At 47.1% G+C, this 16936-nt stretch overlaps 5 protein-coding genes across 5 annotated transcripts; 3 read left to right on the plus strand and 2 right to left on the minus strand.

The window, feature by feature from the left end:
- Positions 1–1103: 1103 nt before the first annotated feature.
- On the plus strand, positions 1104–1904 carry BC939DRAFT_472236 (CAP domain-containing protein; the record flags this gene model as incomplete). The annotated part of the gene is made up of 2 exons (XM_051558255.1): positions 1104–1475; positions 1611–1904. 2 exons carry the CDS (start codon positions 1104–1106, stop codon positions 1902–1904), a joined length of 666 nt encoding a protein of 221 aa, XP_051417776.1.
- A 4945-nt stretch (positions 1905–6849) lies between these two features.
- On the minus strand, positions 6850–7608 carry BC939DRAFT_433943 (uncharacterized protein). The gene has a single exon (XM_051553302.1). The coding sequence runs from the start codon at positions 7366–7368 to the stop codon at positions 7141–7143; it is 228 nt and encodes a 75-aa protein (XP_051417777.1). The 5' UTR covers positions 7369–7608; the 3' UTR covers positions 6850–7140.
- Positions 7609–7773: 165 nt separating this feature from the next.
- BC939DRAFT_433945 (CheY-like superfamily) lies at positions 7774–8777 on the plus strand. Its single transcript, XM_051553303.1, has one exon. It carries the CDS (start codon positions 7978–7980, stop codon positions 8665–8667), a length of 690 nt encoding a protein of 229 aa, XP_051417778.1. The 5' UTR covers positions 7774–7977; the 3' UTR covers positions 8668–8777.
- Positions 8778–12351: 3574 nt separating this feature from the next.
- On the minus strand, positions 12352–13013 carry BC939DRAFT_433949 (uncharacterized protein). The gene has a single exon (XM_051553304.1). It carries the CDS (start codon positions 12775–12777, stop codon positions 12541–12543), a length of 237 nt encoding a protein of 78 aa, XP_051417779.1. The 5' UTR covers positions 12778–13013; the 3' UTR covers positions 12352–12540.
- Positions 13014–15707: 2694 nt separating this feature from the next.
- Positions 15708–16099, plus strand: BC939DRAFT_433953 (uncharacterized protein). The gene has a single exon (XM_051553305.1). It carries the CDS (start codon positions 15742–15744, stop codon positions 16015–16017), a length of 276 nt encoding a protein of 91 aa, XP_051417780.1. The 5' UTR covers positions 15708–15741; the 3' UTR covers positions 16018–16099.
- Positions 16100–16936: the final 837 nt, after the last annotated feature.

Consider the following 16936-nt stretch of genomic DNA (forward strand, 5'->3'; position numbering starts at 1 on the left):
ATTACTTTTTTTTAATTATTATTGCGATAAATTGATTCATAAAGGGAACCAAGGTATAGCGAACTATGGGGACTGAGCATTATTGTGGATATGCTTGTCCCAGGGTATGACTTTATCAAGATAGCGCGCGCTCAATGACCTACATATACTCTGGAGGTACAAATTGCAATTGTTTAGAAAGCGGAAGAAGGAAGAGCACGATCGCGTGCATGCAGTTTGTCAGATAGATGGTGCATCATGGCTCAGTTACGTGGGACACATATAAAAAAAAAACCATCCGCCTGGGTAAACCTGGGTCCATGGCGCCCTAATTTATTGTGCGGAGATCTGGGGAGCCAAGTAGGCGTTTCCTCTCAAGTAAACATCTCCTCTCAAGTAGCCGTTGTCAAAATAGAACCAACAACAACAACAACAACAATAACAATAACAAACAAAACCAGTTGAGGTGCACAAATGGAGAGACAATTAGTTGATGGCGTACATGTACGTTCTGGAGGCTGGTTCCTGATAGACTGCAGTTTGATTCAGGAACCATCTTCTCTTGTTGAAACAACGAGTAGTTAGAGTACTGAGTCGAGGGTGGAAATCACTCATTTCCCCCTGGATCCTGCCACTTTCTGGCGCCCCCCGTGTATCCGGGGAGTTTGCAGAGCCTCAGTTTGGTCTCATACAAAAACATTCTGCGGGATAATTTATGAACGTTAATGAAATCAAATTTAAAAAGCGCGCTACAAAACGCGGCTCTCAACTGTTCCGTCTTCTCAATTCGTGGATGAGAACAAAGGAAGGCTGATATTCCTTCCACAGAGCCTTCTTATGCGCATCGTGGGAGTCGCAGTGCTCTCATCTGAGGTTCGGTTGCCCAGCTGATTATCCTTCCTGGTTACCGAATTCTCTAGGAATGAGACGAGGTATAAAAGAGTAGGGCTTCCCCCAAACCTGAGGAACCTTGTCACTCCAACTTTGTAAACGTCCTTCTCCCTGCTACGACCCCCACACGCCCTACAGCGCCGGCTACCGCCTATTCTCTCCTCGTCGTCCTCCCCTATACCCTATATCCACAACACTCAACAACTTACCAACACCACAACACTTAAACAAACATGAAATTCACCGCCCTTCTCGCTGCCAGCATTGCCGTCCTGGCCGTTTCCGCCAACGCCCGCACCGTGGGTACTCCCAGGGCCTTTGGCCCTGCTGATCTCGAGCGTTTCGCCTCGGTTGTCCCTGAACACGAGGCCAACGCTGAGATCCTGCCCTTCCCTGGTCCCAACCACAACGACGCCTTGGTTCGTCGTGCTGATGCACCCAAGAAGGCCGCCGTCACTTTGACCAAGGAGCAGCAGACCATCTTGGACACCCACAACAAGTACCGTGCCCTCCATCAGGCCCCTCCTCTGAAGTGGAACGCCAATTCCGCTAAGTTTGGAAAGGACTGGATCAAACAGTGCCAATTTAAGCACAGCGGTGGACCTGTAAGCGCCTATTTTTTTTTTTATCTTTTTGCATTCCTGCATGCATTTGTCTTATTTAAATGCGACAGAGCCCGCAAGTACTGGTTGCTAATCTCTTGCGATCGATTTAAAAAATGTATGATAATCCCACGATAGCACGGTGAGAACCTCGCAGCCGGATACAAGAACTTCAAGGCTGCCGTCACCGGCTGGTACAGCGAGGTCAAGAACTACAACTACAAGCAACCTGGCTTCGGGTTGAACACTGGCCATTTCACCCAAGTTGTTTGGAAGGGCACCAAGACCGTGGGCTGCGCCAAGAAGCTCTGCCCTAACTCCTACGGCTCCAAATGGTACATCTACATCTGCGAGTACGATGGCCCAGGCAACATTGTCGGTAACAACGGTGCCTCCTTCAAGAAGAACGTCTTGCCCCTCAAGAAGAAATAGGTTCTGAAAAGAAGGATGGGGAGTAAACGGCGTCCATAGTTATAGAACTGAAAGGAAGGAGAGAAGGCATCATCGATCAAGTCGAGGCGGGTCTAAAAACAAGAAAAGCTGGTCTTTATTGATTTTTTTTTTTTTTTTGGACCCTTGTCGCGAGAAATAAACGGGACCTTTCTAGAACTACATACTTTGTATAATAATTAAAAAAAACAAAAGTAATGACGCGCCGTTACTTGCTTGCGGTTCGATACATACATCTCTGTGGAGGAGTGAAGGTCCAGACTTTCAAAGAACGAGCTTTTGTTTTCTAATCCAAGGGAGGGGTCTCCAATTGCGCGGCCGTTGCAAGCACATAATAATACACGTGGCGTGCCTGCAGGCAGCAAACACGCTTCACCTTGGATTGCGTGGCCAAGTCTCATTATTAATCATTCGAATACGCAGTTTACACCTCTGCGCCCAATCATACCGGTTACCAAGCCCTCTCTGGCAACATAATTATCCCCTTAGTCTCCTGTGGCACCTGCGAACGTGCTCGGTGTACACCGGATGGCATGGCCACGCGCTTCGTTTGAACACCAACCCTTCAACTACCCCTTTCCCCTTGGTTTCTCCGCAAGGCGTCAGTCGTGCTCTTGCCAAATCGGGTCATCAATTGCTCTGCGTCGTTTTAAACGCAAGCGGAAAAAGATACAGCACTTTTGCCGGCCCGATAAGGTGGTCCTCAGGCGGGTTTGTCTAAATGAGTTGTTTTTTTTTGTTTTTTTTTCCCGTCTGTGGGTCCTGCCGGCGAAGCACCTTGCGATGATCTGCCTATTTCTCGGGTCCGGTCCGTGTGATAATGAAACGGTCATCGCTCGGACTCAATAGAGACATCATCGAACCCTCACAATCGCCCTTGCCCCATTCATTTCTCTATCGTCATCTCTCCGTCCCCTCCCCCCTCTCCCCCTCCTCTCTCTTCATCTCGTAACTATCTAGCGGAATCGCATGTCTCTATATGATAGACTGCACACTAGAGCCAGCGAACCCCCCCTTCATTCTCTTTCTTTCTTTTGCTGCTAACACTATGTCTAAACATCAATTGGGACCGCTACCCAGTCGTGCTCCAGATGATCTCTTAAGAATAAAAGCCTCTTCTCCCCTCCCCCCCTGGTATTTCATAGAAAACATCAGCTAAGACGATGAGGAGAGATGCTCTGTGAACCAATTTAAACGTTTTCACGTAATGCCGCAGTATACGGTAAAATGTAATAAAAAAATATATTGCATATAAATGAAAAGTTCCCAGGCGATCATGTATACATTGCGCTTGCTTGCCCTTCCTTAGGCTATGACGGCGAGGTCACGGCCCCCCTCCCCCCGCGATAGTCGAAGGTGTCTTACACGGTCGACATAGACAGTAGAGATAAAGAAATAGTCTAGTGCATAGAGTGCATGGTGTCTGTGATGATGGGCTGTTGGGCCCTCCATCCCTCTCCATAGTGTTGCGATGTTTTTTCCGGGGGAAGGGTGCGCACAATCATCCTACACTAATTGCCATAAGGAGTAGTTGACGCTTTACATAGCTGATTTGATGGGCTTTGCGATACGTGAACGCGTAGACTATCTTCCTAGGAGACTTTGATAGATGCCACTTAGTTGACCCTGCTTTTTCTTTTAAAAAAAAAAAATAACTGTCTCCTAGACCTCATGGGCTTCCTATCATACTCCGAGGAGATGAGGCGCAATGGATGGGTTCTCCTAGAGGACAGGCATTATGGACACATGGACATAGCCTGACTCGAACTGCTGTATGTTATGGATGTGTTTTCTCACTCCTGCTTTTTTTTTTTTTTCTTCTTTTTTTTTTTGAAACGACCTTGGCTCTTGGCCCCGATGGGTCACATTACCATCGTGAACTCTCCCTTATCGGCGGCTCTCATCGATCCTACATATATTTTTCATAGGCAGCCAAAGAAAGGAGGGATGGATGGACCCGTGTACAACAAGAGACAGCAGCAACAGAAAAAAAAAAACTCACAAGGGTGAGCTTTGCTCAGGGACAGTTGGAACAGTGGCCCATCCAACAACAATGTCGCGGAGCGATGAAACGGAATAGGTTGGGAAGAAGGAGGCGTGCAGGGTAGATGCATTGCTATGCAAAAAAAAAAAAAAAAAAAAAAAAAAAAAAACACGAAAAACCAGAAAAGCAGCGACAAACTTGACAACGGGGTATGACTGTAAAGAAAAGAATGAAAAATGCAGGTCGCCAAACCCCTGTGAGCATGATCATTTTCTGTTGCATGCTCAGAAAAAAAGAAAAAAAAGGCGTCTCTCCCACCTCTAATTCGATGCATGTCCTGGAGTCAGGATTGGTGCATGGTGCAATAGACCATCTATTTTTCTATTGTGTGTTTGTGTTGTTTTGTCCAGAATTCATGCAAACCATAATGGAGAGCACCAAACACGCTGGCTCCTAATCTCTCATGGTCAATGGTCGATGGTCAATGGTCAATGGTCGATGCTCGATGCTCGATAATGACTATATAGACTATCTTTCATGGACTGGCTCTCTGGATTAAAATGACCGATAGGCGGATGATTCATCGTCTATGGTCCAGCTCGAATGACCTTTGGTCTCTGGATGTTGTATATTTGTAAAACGCGAAAAAGGCCTGGGTCCGGTCAGTCGCGTTTTCTTGTGGCACGTAGGAGACGGCTAGAACACAAAGGGAAGCATGACTCCCGAGGTCTTGGTACAGGTACAAAGAAGGAGGTACTGGCACCAGAACCGACCATCTACACCATTCGATTGACCATCGTTTCTTTCCAAAATATCTCGAACAGGTCTGCGACACAAGCCTTTGTCTGTTCATGCCCGACCTGTTACTAACCAGGGCCATCTCACGTAACTATCGATCGCAGGCGATAGACCAGCATCTTGGGCTAGTCTAGGCCAACGAGTTCTGGCCTGACTGTCTGTTTCGGTGTACTGACACCAGATATTCTCGAACAATCATTTAACCACCGAAAGACACTCAAGGCCTACGCTAATTGAACGAGCCTGCTGTTCAAGGACCATATCTTTGAATCTTCGACTTGTGGGATAACGTTTGCATAATACAGGCGTTCTGGAGCCCTTATCAATTGGCCTATGAAGGGCAGTGAACGCTTGAACGCAACTACAGTTTTTAAAAACGATGAGACCCGTTCCATTAACTACGCTAAAGCTCGACCTCTCAAACCTGTCCTTTCGTCACTATGAAACCCCCTGGGGCCCCATAGGTGATTGCACCTCTGTGATTCAGAACTCTTCCAATCAAATAGTCGCTCCGAATGGGAATGGCCGCCGAAAGTCCATCTCGGGACGCCTAGCGCCTATCAATTGTGCGTCGAGAACCACCTGTGAGCAGCGGTAATTGACCGAAGGCTGTGGTCTCCGACTCTTGTCATTTAGCCATCGTAAGATACATGGAACATTCTATAATTGAACACCAGTGTCGGTTTCCCACAAACTCAAACTTCAATCAATTAACCCACCATAATACAGCCTCTAGTAGCGGTAATTGAACGAAGCGGTGCTGCTCGGTCGCCCATAGGTTCTTCCCATGAGGTTTATCCATCAACAAGACTACGTCGTTAGGTGTCTATGAACTGATAATCAAATAGAGAGAGCGGAACGGCTACAAACAGTGGTAATTGCATGTGTTTAGATTCCCAAACTTCTGTCAATTGTCATCTCGAGACAGTCATTCGAGATTGATAATTGCATGATGGGCGCAGACCTTGACCCGAAAGTTTACTTGGCAATTGCGGAAGTGGGATAGCCGAAGCGGCGAAAGGTTAGGCCCACGTTTATACATAAAAGGAAATGCTAGGTAGAAAATCAAAATGAGTAAGCAAAAAAGAAAACACGCTCAGGGTCGACAAACCTCGTCATTTTCAATTGATCATGCGTGCGCGGTTGTCTACTACTGTACTCCTTGAAGCGCGCCAGGTAGAGCTTGTGTGCCTTGATCTAGCCGGGATGGGGACAATAAAAAGTTCGAAAAGCAATTCGCGTATTTCAGGGTCACACTGAGGAGTCGACCATGAGATGCACCATAGCTGCGATACACGTAACAGGACATATTCTACACTGCTCGCTTGTTAACAATGAACATCCGTGGTATTAACTGATGCATATACTCCTGTTCATCTCTCCTGCTTTTTCAGCGCGCGTCTCACAGACGTGTGCGAGTGAGAAAGTAGAGTCTGCCCAGAGCAAAAGAACACAGGACGATCGGTCTATGTGGTCCTTTCTTAAATCCGGGTTCGGTAGCTACACTTTAGGATATCGGAGCATTTTTTTCCACAGCTGCAGCATGCCACGATTCAATCGACACGTTCCTGTCTGCTCTTGTGTCCATGTTATTCTCCTTACAATGGAAATATGTTTTGGATCGCACGAAACTGGTTTATGTCGCTTCTTCAGCATACCCCCCTCCTTCCCCCCTCCTCCCCCCTCCTCCCCCCCCTCTTCCTTCCCCCTCCCCTGCCTGCGTGTCCCACAACCATTATGCCATGGATCCCACCCACTGCGTCAAGTAGGGGGAACACTGGTGTGACTGAGAGTTGTGAGAGGCAATGGATGGGACAGACAAAAAATAGAACCAGGCACGCATGCGTTCGGTTCATGCATTCACTTCCCAGGGGTCTTCTTGGTGAACGGGCTATCCAACGTCCTATAGCCCGGTCCAACGCCCTATAGCCCGGTCATGGGCACATGTCGTGGGATATAAATACCATGACTGAGTGATAGAGATCAGGGCGTTCATTTACCTGATGTCGTTTCCATTTATTAGTATTTGCTATTTACAGCAATTCTGGTAACCAGGCCAAGAAAACATGTATCCCTCCCACAGCCGAGAAGGAAAAAAAAACAACCAGGGACTCGGCTCCAATTCAGGGCAATTATTCATGAACGCACAAAAGGACATGTTTATAAAAAAAAAAAATGCAATGTTCTATTTGAGCCATAGTGATAATTGCTATATTTGTCGCCAATGAAGCGTGGAAGTGCACTCGCCATGATTGCCCAGTTCGATACCATGTCTTGGCCGCAGCCCGTTTTCCTTTTTTTCCCTCATTGTTTGCGGATTAAAGTAGCACAATGGACCAGATGGAGAATAGATTTTGTTGTCGGCTCAGGAAAAAATAATTGAGCACCAAAGAAAAAGGGGATTCAATCGAAGGCGAGAGGTTTTTGTCGTTCTGCCTACCCAGCCTTCGATCGCCTTTGTTTTTTGCCGAGGAGGACTTGCTTCTGGGCAAACATCAATTCTCTCGAGTGGCACGGGTGCATTCTGTACGTTCGACCCAAGATCGAGAGCTGGTCGAGAGAGAATGCGGTCGACTTTTGACTCTTGACCCTTGAGCAGTTTAGTGGACTGCAGGAACGGAAAAGAATGAACACGGCAGTGAGGGAGCAGTGGCGATGAGGCATGGTGTGGATATAATGCAAGAGACAGTCGGTATTTTGCCTACTGACAACGAAGAAATGAACGGGAGCGAGTGGGGATGGGAAGGCGTGTTGTCAAACGAGAGAGGATGGGGCTGCGCGTCAAACGAGCGCGGGCATGGTCGAGTCAGTTGATGTGGCGGTCCTCAGTGGACGGTATTGTAAAGATTTCGCTCAATTCATTCCAACTAAAGGGCCCTTTTGAATACTCGAGTTCAATTGAATGCAATTGAGTGCGAATAAAGGGCTGCGGACGGAACGCGTCCTTTTGCCGGAGCAATTGACCTCCTTTTGTTTATCCCAATTCATTCGCCCTATTGAGTCCTGCCAAGCACCTTCAACAGTATAAAAGGGCGGATTGTCCCCCCATCCTCTCAGTTTTTCTCCTCATTTTTTTTACTATCTTTCCAGCCCTAATACACACGTCTGTCTCTGAAAGCTTTGCACCCGTACCACGCACTTGCACACCTGCCCACCATTCTCTCCTCCAGGAACCATCCCCACCTCCTCGCCTCGAAAGCACCCCGCATTACCACCATAACTCCCACGCACCTCTCGCAAACCCAGCACCAGCACCGCCAGCACCCATCTACCATGCTTTGTTCCCTCATCCGTAAAATGTGTTCTACAACTCCAACTAGTCTCCTCCAGGAACAGCAGCTACAGAAAACCACCGCCTACCTTAACAAAGCCCTCGCCAGCATGTCTTCGCACTCTTGTCTCGCGGCCTTCGAGCCCTCCACCTCGTCTCCTTCCCTTGCGGCCTTCGACCCCCCCACCTCGCCTCCTTCGCCCGCTATGAGCATGCAGAGCATCAACGGCGACGACTTTGACGACCATGAGCACCAGCAGCCTCGCAAGATCAAGGTCATGATCATCGACGACAACACCATCAACCTGTCTATCCTCTCGCGCCTACTCAGCAAGCACTTCGCAGACACGATCCAGCTCGCCTCTGTCCATAATTCGGGTCTCTCCGCCCTTGACCAGCTCACCAAGGACAAGGTCGACCTCATCCTCATGGACATCGATATGCCCGGACTCTCTGGTGTCGAGACCACGACCGCGATCCGCAACAACAACTCCCATACCCAGCACTCGATCTTGGAGCAGAACAAGAATGTCCCAATCATCGCCGTCACAACCTCCGATGGTGAGGAGCAGCGCGAGCTCTACCGCCAGGTTGGCATGTCCGGCTGCGTCTCCAAGCCCATTAACATCTCCAAGCTGCGCATGGCTATCGAGGAGGCCATGAAGACCGTTCCAACCGTCGCCACAGGTTGATCCCTCGGCCCCCGTCCTCTCTTTTTAAATACCACATCCCAAAAAAATTTTGCTATTTTCGCAACGCAATTTTCTGCCTTTTTTTTGACACCCCCCCCCCCCCCCCCTCCAGCACAAGGCGTTTGTGCCTACTCGACAGCACCACGAGGAACTCCTCCTCCTTTTGTTCGTCGAGTCAATCTCATCGCGAGAATGGGCCGTCTTCTTTCTGGGGCAGAACGACCACTTAAGGTCTTCTCGATGCAGTTTTTCTTCTCTTCGCCCAATCAGCCAAGTAACAAAAAGAAAAAAATTAATGCACCCCCACCCAACCCCACCCCACCCCCTTTGGTGTTCGATATTGCATCCTCTTTTATCCTATAAACACCTTCCTACCGGTAGAGGTCTTCCTCTTTGTAGATATAGATACCCGCCTTTTTTTATATACCCTCAATTAGTTCAACAGCAACAGCTGAAAAATAAATATGATGATAACAAAAAAAACCTGCTATTGTAACTGTGCACGATTGATATGTTCAAATGTCCAAACGTCTTCAATGGCACGCAAGGCGCATGCTCTCTATACAGCTCTCTCCCCCTCTTTTGACCACAACCATGGAAGATAAGACCAATGAAGCTCCTGTTTTCACCCCCACCTTTGCAGAGCACTTTGATAGGGCCAGGAATAATGGTCCCTTAACAGCTCTATAGCGAACCGGGCATTTTTACTGTTGTTCACGGAGCAGAGGGCAGTGTTGATCAAGGAGAGTCGCCATAGCCCTCAACGCTTGGCTAATATCCAGTCGGATGCTTGTTGGCGTGGATTGCAGATGACCAAGAGTCAGTGCTGCTGCTTCCAATGCCGTTCTCTCGGTCCAAATTAGCCGTAGTCATACCATGAGGTTCTCTTTATTGTTGGAATAAAATAAATTGCTTGGCACCTAAGCCCAACGTGTCCAAACACGAGTCGCCCTCACGCTTTGCCCGGCTGTAGCACGTTTTGAATAATTTTTTTTTTTAATTATATATTAGGAGCAGTCTGGACATTCCAAAAGACCTCGATCGCAGACGTGTGTGCTCAATTGTCAATTGTCAGCAAGAAAGAGAGCAAGAAGGCGAGAGAAGGAGAAGCAGGTGTATGCGTGTGTGAAACCTTCTGTCGGTCGCGCAAAAGCGCTACACAGCCAAGACAACCGGCATATCCTTTCCGAGGAGGGTTTTTTTATGCCGTGGACAAGGATCGATCGCGGCCAAGACAAGGCAACATGGGTCATGCATTTAGGAGCAGAAGGTGGTACGGCCGCAGTACCAATTGCTGGCCCCCTCCCCTCTCCCTCAATAGTTGAGTACCCCTCCTTTTTTTTTTTTTTTTTTTTTATTAACATAAATCCCCATGAGCACTAGTTGAGTACCCCTCCTTAGGTGTTCCTTTTCTTTATTCGCTGGCCTCGGGTTGCTTCGCCTCCCTGCCGTTTTTGTCAAGCCGGCGGGGCGCAACTATCCATCGGAAACTGCGCATAACAATCCTGGGTGGTCAGTCACCGTGAGCAGTTACTTATTTGCCATTGCAGTCACTGGCTTGGTCCATTCAAAACAAAGCTCCAGTCTGATTTTATTATATTATACACCCCACCTGTAAAGCGCAGACGGACGTGCCGCAGAATCCAGGGGGGGAGGGGGATAGAAGGCGTATGCACAGTGCATGCATAGTAGACTTATGCGGAGAGAAGAGAGGCAGTGTCCCTTGGGCGATAACAAGAACCTGCGGACGTGGTGTGATCTGAGAGCTGAAACGATAAAAAAGCGACGCAGCTGGCTGAATTTGTCAGACGGCGCTGTATTTTTTTTTTTGGTGAGCGATGGCAATGGCGGCGAATGGATACGACGCTTCGACTACCGCTTTTTTTTTTTTTTTTTTGGTCAGTCCTTATTTCCTAGGTCAGCAGAATGACCATGAGGATGTCTACCTTATTTTTTTTTAAAGAAAAAAATAGGGTGGACTAGAGCAGGAGAGCGTACTATGCTGCCTAGAGATCACTTGGTTTGGGGGGAGGGGATGGGAGGAGTGAAAGTTCTACTGGTCGATCATCCACAGGACCGAGGCAGTGGGCAACCATCAGGGGGTCCAAAGAAAAAAGTAAACACCCCAGACCTTGTATCTCCCTCGTGGCGAAGAGGGAGATTCAAGTTCTGGATTCGGATTGCTTCCTCGTAGACTCTTTGACATCTCTGCCATGTGGCACCTTTTCTGGTTTTTTTTTTCCTCCACGGGGGGGTTTTTTTTGCTGAATGTACCTTTTTGTTTGTTGCAGCTAGGCTTTTACATGTAAAAAGGTTCTGACAAAGCGACGCATGCATTCATCGGGACATTCCTTTGAATGCCATGAGGAGATTGAAATCGATTACATCTTTTTTTATTATTTTTTTGGCGCGAAAAAAAAAAAATGCTCAAGGTTGGAGTAATAAGGGTCTACATCTGATGTCTGTTTTCGTGTTGTTTTGGTTAGCTCGTGAGGACTACAAGGGTGGAGGTGAGTCAAAGAGGGAAACAAAAGCGACCCTCTCTGTTGCGCAAAGAGAATATCAAAAAAAAAAGCCTTACATCTCGAGCTGTACCTTTTGATCCGCACCCATCCTCCCCTCCTCTCTCTATTGTTACATACCGCATGGCGGCTACATTAGCATCTGGGAACAAAAAAAAAAAAAGAAGAAGGAGAAGAGAAGAATAGCCTAGATGTCTCTACCACCCTTCACGGGTGAGGATCATTTCGATCCACGAGTGAGGAGTGAGGAGGAGAACCAAAAGTGAAATATTGAGGGCGGTACCCAATTTGCTGAACATGAAAATATCAATAAACCCGAGAGCCGTGTCTTTATAAGAGGACCGTAATCACACCCGAGGAAACCAGAGTTTTTTACACGCGACAAATTCCCAAAAAAAGACCTAGTTCTCGCTTGACCCCAACACATGTAGAAAAAAAGGCCGCCAAGGCTCAATCGGGACTTCCTTGGGGGAGGAGGTGTGCTGGACAAGACTGGCTTGAATACAATAGAGCAAAAAAAATTCTTTGCATGATTTACGTCTCCGCTAGAAAAAGTTCTGTTTTGTTCACAACAACAATAAAAAAACATAAAAAACGTGGCAAACTTTAATCCGAACCCGTCTGTTGGTGCTATATTTTCCCTTGAGCCACCGTTACGAAAAAAACTGCCGAGCGCTTTTTTTTTATTTATTTTCCTTTTTTTCAGCTGCGTGATTGGTACTCTCTCTCCAGTAACCGAGGCTGGACTGGGAGGTGGGAGACATATGGCACGGCCCGGCGCGCGATTTCTCCCTTGTGCTTTCAGCGGTATATATTTTCAATAGACGAGAGCCGCGGTTCTCCTCTTCCTCTTCTTCTTCCGATTCAACCTCAGCTTTTATATTGGGATAAACGAAAATTTTCCTCTTTCCGGAACGTGTATATGTGTGTGTACATAACTCGAGTCATAATTTTTTTTTTTTCTTTTTTGGTGTTGTTGAGCAACAACGGCCTGTTATTCAAGGCACATGAAAAAAAAAAAAAGTCCAACAACTAGAAGTTATGACCATATCCAGGAGAGGGGATCCTTCGGTTGACGACCTTCTTCTGGATCCTTTGTTCGTGGAACGATAAGGGAGAGTTCGCGAATTCCTCCTTGTACAGAGCCATTCGTGTTGAGTACAAAAAAAAAAAAAAGATCCTACAATCCCCCAAGCTCGGGATTTTCGAAACCACACATCACCATTGGTTCGATTTGTGTCCGCTGCATCAATCGCCAGGTTCGCGTTTTCTCCTGAAATTTGTTCCTCCCTCAATCCCCGTCATCATCCCTTCCCTTCCTCTCCATACACCGTCCATCTCTATCTATCGCTCAGTAAAGTGTGTTTTGGCCTTTTTGTCCGAAATGGTCCAGACTGGTCATCACACGTTGCATACCTTTCTTTTGTTGTGGAGTAGACCTATCATCTTTATTGTTGGTGTACAACTCTCTCCTTGCTTTTGTTCTAGTTGCTTCGATCCGGCTCTGAGACAGAGCCGCATAAGTTGTTGATACTAAACGCCGACCGAGCAGTAGTATGACCACTCCAAAAAAAAAAAAGAGGGTCATTCAACGATCCACTCATGACGCGTTACTTTTTTTTTATTACTTGGGTATCGGATAAGGATGGTCCAGAATTTGTACAAACGAACCTAGAGACGAGTCGAGGCGAACCATGTACCGTTCCCCGCGGTCGCTGTGTGCGCATGTATGCATATGTGTACTGCAAGGGACAAACAAACATCATCATGTCGTGCATACGACCATTCGTCCAAAGTTCTCTCTAGTAGGGAGGGAGGGGGGTTTGGTCAGCCTGGCCCGATATTCCAAAAATTCAGCCACACCAACACCATTCGCGGAAACGCCATGGGCGTAAATAAGGCCATGCATATCTTGGCCGAACAAAAAAAAAAATATCCTAAGGAACGGAGTTCACAGGCCGATCGATCGACACAAAAAAAATAGGCATTACCTGCTTTGCCCTTGTATTTTTAGAATGCAAGACAGCAAGGCAGCAAGACGGTAAGACAGCCCCAGGATCTGGGGTGGCGATGGACAAAATTCTTATGCTAGACTACATTTAGCAAAAATAAAAGAGAGGGACAGGTTCATACCAGAAAATGTTTATTATTTTAAGACGGGGGTGGTGCAATCAGGACGGAATTATCTTTGCCACAGAGAATGAAAAAGAAATGGTGGAAGTGGTTTAGAGAACACTTGAGAATTGTCTAGACAATCAACATGTGAGGAAGTTTTGCATTAAATGGCCGTCGAATGCATACGCCTCCTCCCAGCCATTGCAAGTCGTACAAGAGGACCTTTGTTGTTTATTCCGACGATAAATGGCGATTCTGCCGTTTTTTTTTTTTTTTTTTGCGGTGCAGTTGTCGATTCCGTGCCACTCTTGCTTTGATGTTGTGGTGTTGTTCTCCCAGAATGCTGCATGAAGTCCTTGCTTGCCTTCTCCGCCCCTGAACGAATAAAAGTTGTTTTCTTATCGCTGGTTGCTGGGTGGTTCGTTGCCGTCAATCAAAAAAAAAAGGCAGAGGCGCGACTACTGTAGACGCACGTTGGTGCAGGCGTCTGCTGAATGCCAGAATTAGAAGTAATCCAATGGTGGGCGAAGTGGTTTTTTTTGACGACCGAAACGAAAAAAGAATTCTTTTTCTTTCTCTATTCGTTCTAGAAATAAGGGGGGGCTCTCATTTCCCTTCATCTCCTCTCTCTCTCTCTCTCGTTCTCTTTTTTTTCGCTCTCTCTTATCTGAGTCCATCCAAGACCGTCCCCCCGTTGTGTGCTATCTTATTTCTCCGCTCGAGAAGGAGAAGGAGAGGGGAAAGGAAAGGCGACTGAACCACAGGGGAGGATTTGGTAACGAATGGTTGAAATTCACGACTGTTGCGCCTAGCGTTTCTGTGAATTAGCGCAACAGCGCTGTAGTCCCGCGATGAGTCGACTTGTATGCTTTTGGGTTTGAAGCCCGAGGGTCGCCAAGAGAAAAGCCCGTTTGAGTCAAATGAGACATTTCCAAAGAAGGGTCGACGACAGAACAGTCGAGAGTTCTGTTCCTTTCTAATTCTTCTTAGTGCGGCGGTGCAGGCAAACAGGAAACTCAATTGCTCTTAGTCTTCTGCGTGTGTGATTTTTCTATCCTCTGCGCACACAACTCTCTGTCCCTCTCTCCGCAGTTCACGGGAAAAAAGAAAGCCCCCTCCCCAAATAGACTAATAGTTGCGTCTATCCACAGTGTCCCTTGAGCTGGACTATTACCTCAGTTGACTCCCTGGTCCTGTCTGTCCATTGGTCTCTGTCTCTGTCCCTGGTGCCCTCGCACAGACATGGGCTCAAAATTTAGGGCTAAATTGAAACGGCCATTCCTTCGACTCCTCAAGCGAACCAATCACAAGTGGCAGGGCCTAGCGTGTGGTGCTTTTTTTTTTTTTTACTGAGCTTGCACCGTTCGTTGTAGTCTCGGATCCTTTTTGCTTCCGTCCCTCCAACGACTGTAAATGGCTCCATTTAATCGAAGCCGTGCGGTGAAAACAGTTCACGGACTATTAATGAAGCGCTAGCACGCAAGAGGAGTACGAAGGACAAAGGGCAGGCAAACAAAGGAGCATGCATTTCGGTTTCTCAATCTCCAGTGCAAAGGAGCCAACACCTCTGATGGACCTATGGCGGACAAGGAAACCCCTCATCGATCGATCTCCTTTGTCTATGTGTGTGTCTGCGAGTATACACATCATGAGATTGTGCTTGCTTTTGTGGTCTTTCATCTGCTCACCACTGCTTACCTGCCACCTTTCCAAGGCTAAAGAAAAAAAAATAGCTCCTCATATCAAGTTTTTTTTTTTTTTTTTTCATTTTGCTTCCTAATAAGTCGACCAAGGACCAAGGGTTTCTGTCGTCTGATTCGATCTATGTATTCCACCCACCAAAGAAGAAGAAAAAAATAGATCCAAATAAAGAGATGTGAAAATGTTTATGCATATGACCAATTATTCTTGAAAAGATGTAGACCCTCTTGGCGAGGTCAAGCAAAATGCGGTGTTTGTTACTATGGGCAGGCACATAAATAAAAGGTACTTTCATGATCATTTCTGATATGGGCTGCATTTTTTTTTTGCGGGTGTTGTTTTTAACTGATTTGTGTGTCTACCGCACATTCCACGGGGCCGGCGCACGATTTCTCCGCTTTGTTTACCATAAATGGAAATTTAGTCGCCAACAGGGTCAAACAGCTTACGAACCCATTTTGGTAAGGCTGCAAAATGGGAGTTCATTTCCCAAAACTGCAGTCTGCCCGATAAGCAACAAAACAATCAAAAAATAGCCCACAGGTACTTCGCCATTGTTCAACCCCCAGAAAGAAACCCTCTCTCATATCCTTCCATGCCGTTGAGTTCGGGGTCCCTTCCTACAGAGTATATTGCTGGCGACATGAAATTGCAATGAATGAAGGTTATATTAAGTTATATTATTAAATAAAATGTGGTGAAGGTACCGTGAGAGCACTTGGGTCTTGGTTCCTTCATGCCGCTCTTTTTTTTTATATATCTTCTCTGCGTATGCAACAGTGATAGTTGGTGGGTGCCCAGGGCTTGTGATGGGCCATTGGTGAAAAATGATAACCCCGCAGTCTACGTTGTGTATCTAGACCGCTTGTGGTCGGTTCATGCTTCATGCAACTTTGTTCATTCTTGGTGCGGGGGAGAGGGGAGGGAGAGAGGGGACGGCATTTTCGCCAAACTGTCAGTTACGACCAATTGGTTGACGCTCATGACCAATTGGCAGTTGCAAGCGGCATAGTTCGGTGCAGGAAAACACACACACACACGCACACAAATACACTCCACACAAAGCGACATCCGTATGGAGATGTGATATGGAGCTGACATCAGGATCCCTTGCTCCAGTACACCAATTCTTCGAATGAAATGTATACACATGAACTTTTCAACATTTATTACTACCAATCTTTTTTATTTCACCGGCTTTGCCAGACACGGACAGCTCAGTTGAACAGCGATATACCTAGGCGCGCCGCTCTCCTGTGTGAACCAGTCTCTCGCTGAGACCTCCCCCCCCCAAGAGCTGACGATCCTGCATGCTTTCGTCCCAAATCAAAATTAACTCTCGTAAATGCGGTAGAAACCATGCAGAAACCTTCACTAACATGACCGGATCTCATGCGCAATTGGGGGGTGGGGGGAAGAGTCAGATCAATCCTCTGTTTTGGATCTCAGGGCTTTGTTGCCAGACACAACTGCAACTGCGTCGGCGCACATACATCCGGGAGCAAGTTCGTCTCAGTTTGCATTAGTCCACATCATCCTTTGGAACATTGAATTAACTCTGTGGAGACAGAGCCCGGATGTGCAGCATTCGCATACACGTGTCCATTATCCAGGCGACAGGGGGGTGGGAGTAGAACGAAGGGGGTGGGAGCAGGACGAAGGGGGTGGTAATGCCTTACCAAAAGAGGATGTTGATGAGCTTGGAGAAGCCTTAGCGCGACATGGCGTTGCTCTTGGTCTTATGGTGGAGGGTTTCAGAATCGATGCTGGAGGAGGATGATAATTATGTCGAGATGCGTCGTTGTGAGCACAGGATGTCTAATATGAAGACGTTAGTGGTAGCTTTGACCAACCTGCTTTCTTTTTTTTTTTTTCAGTCATTTGATATCTCTTATCCCCAAGTGGTTGACCGCAAACCGAGTCTCGATGCC

Source organism: Gamsiella multidivaricata (genome assembly GCF_025024155.1).
Source record: "Gamsiella multidivaricata strain RSA 2152 chromosome Unknown BC939scaffold_1, whole genome shotgun sequence".
In the NCBI taxonomy this organism is placed as follows: domain Eukaryota; kingdom Fungi; phylum Mortierellomycota; class Mortierellomycetes; order Mortierellales; family Mortierellaceae; genus Gamsiella; species Gamsiella multidivaricata.

Excerpts from the sequence above, each read along its gene's own strand:
- BC939DRAFT_433949 (XM_051553304.1), bottom strand. The coding sequence starts at position 12,777 with ATGACCCTCTTTTTTTTTTTTGGAGTGGTCATACTACTGCTCGGTCGG.
- BC939DRAFT_433953 (XM_051553305.1), top strand. The coding sequence starts at position 15,742 with ATGCCGCTCTTTTTTTTTATATATCTTCTCTGCGTATGCAACAGTGAT.
- BC939DRAFT_433943 (XM_051553302.1), bottom strand. The coding sequence starts at position 7,368 with ATGCCTCATCGCCACTGCTCCCTCACTGCCGTGTTCATTCTTTTCCGT.
- BC939DRAFT_433945 (XM_051553303.1), top strand. The coding sequence starts at position 7,978 with ATGCTTTGTTCCCTCATCCGTAAAATGTGTTCTACAACTCCAACTAGT.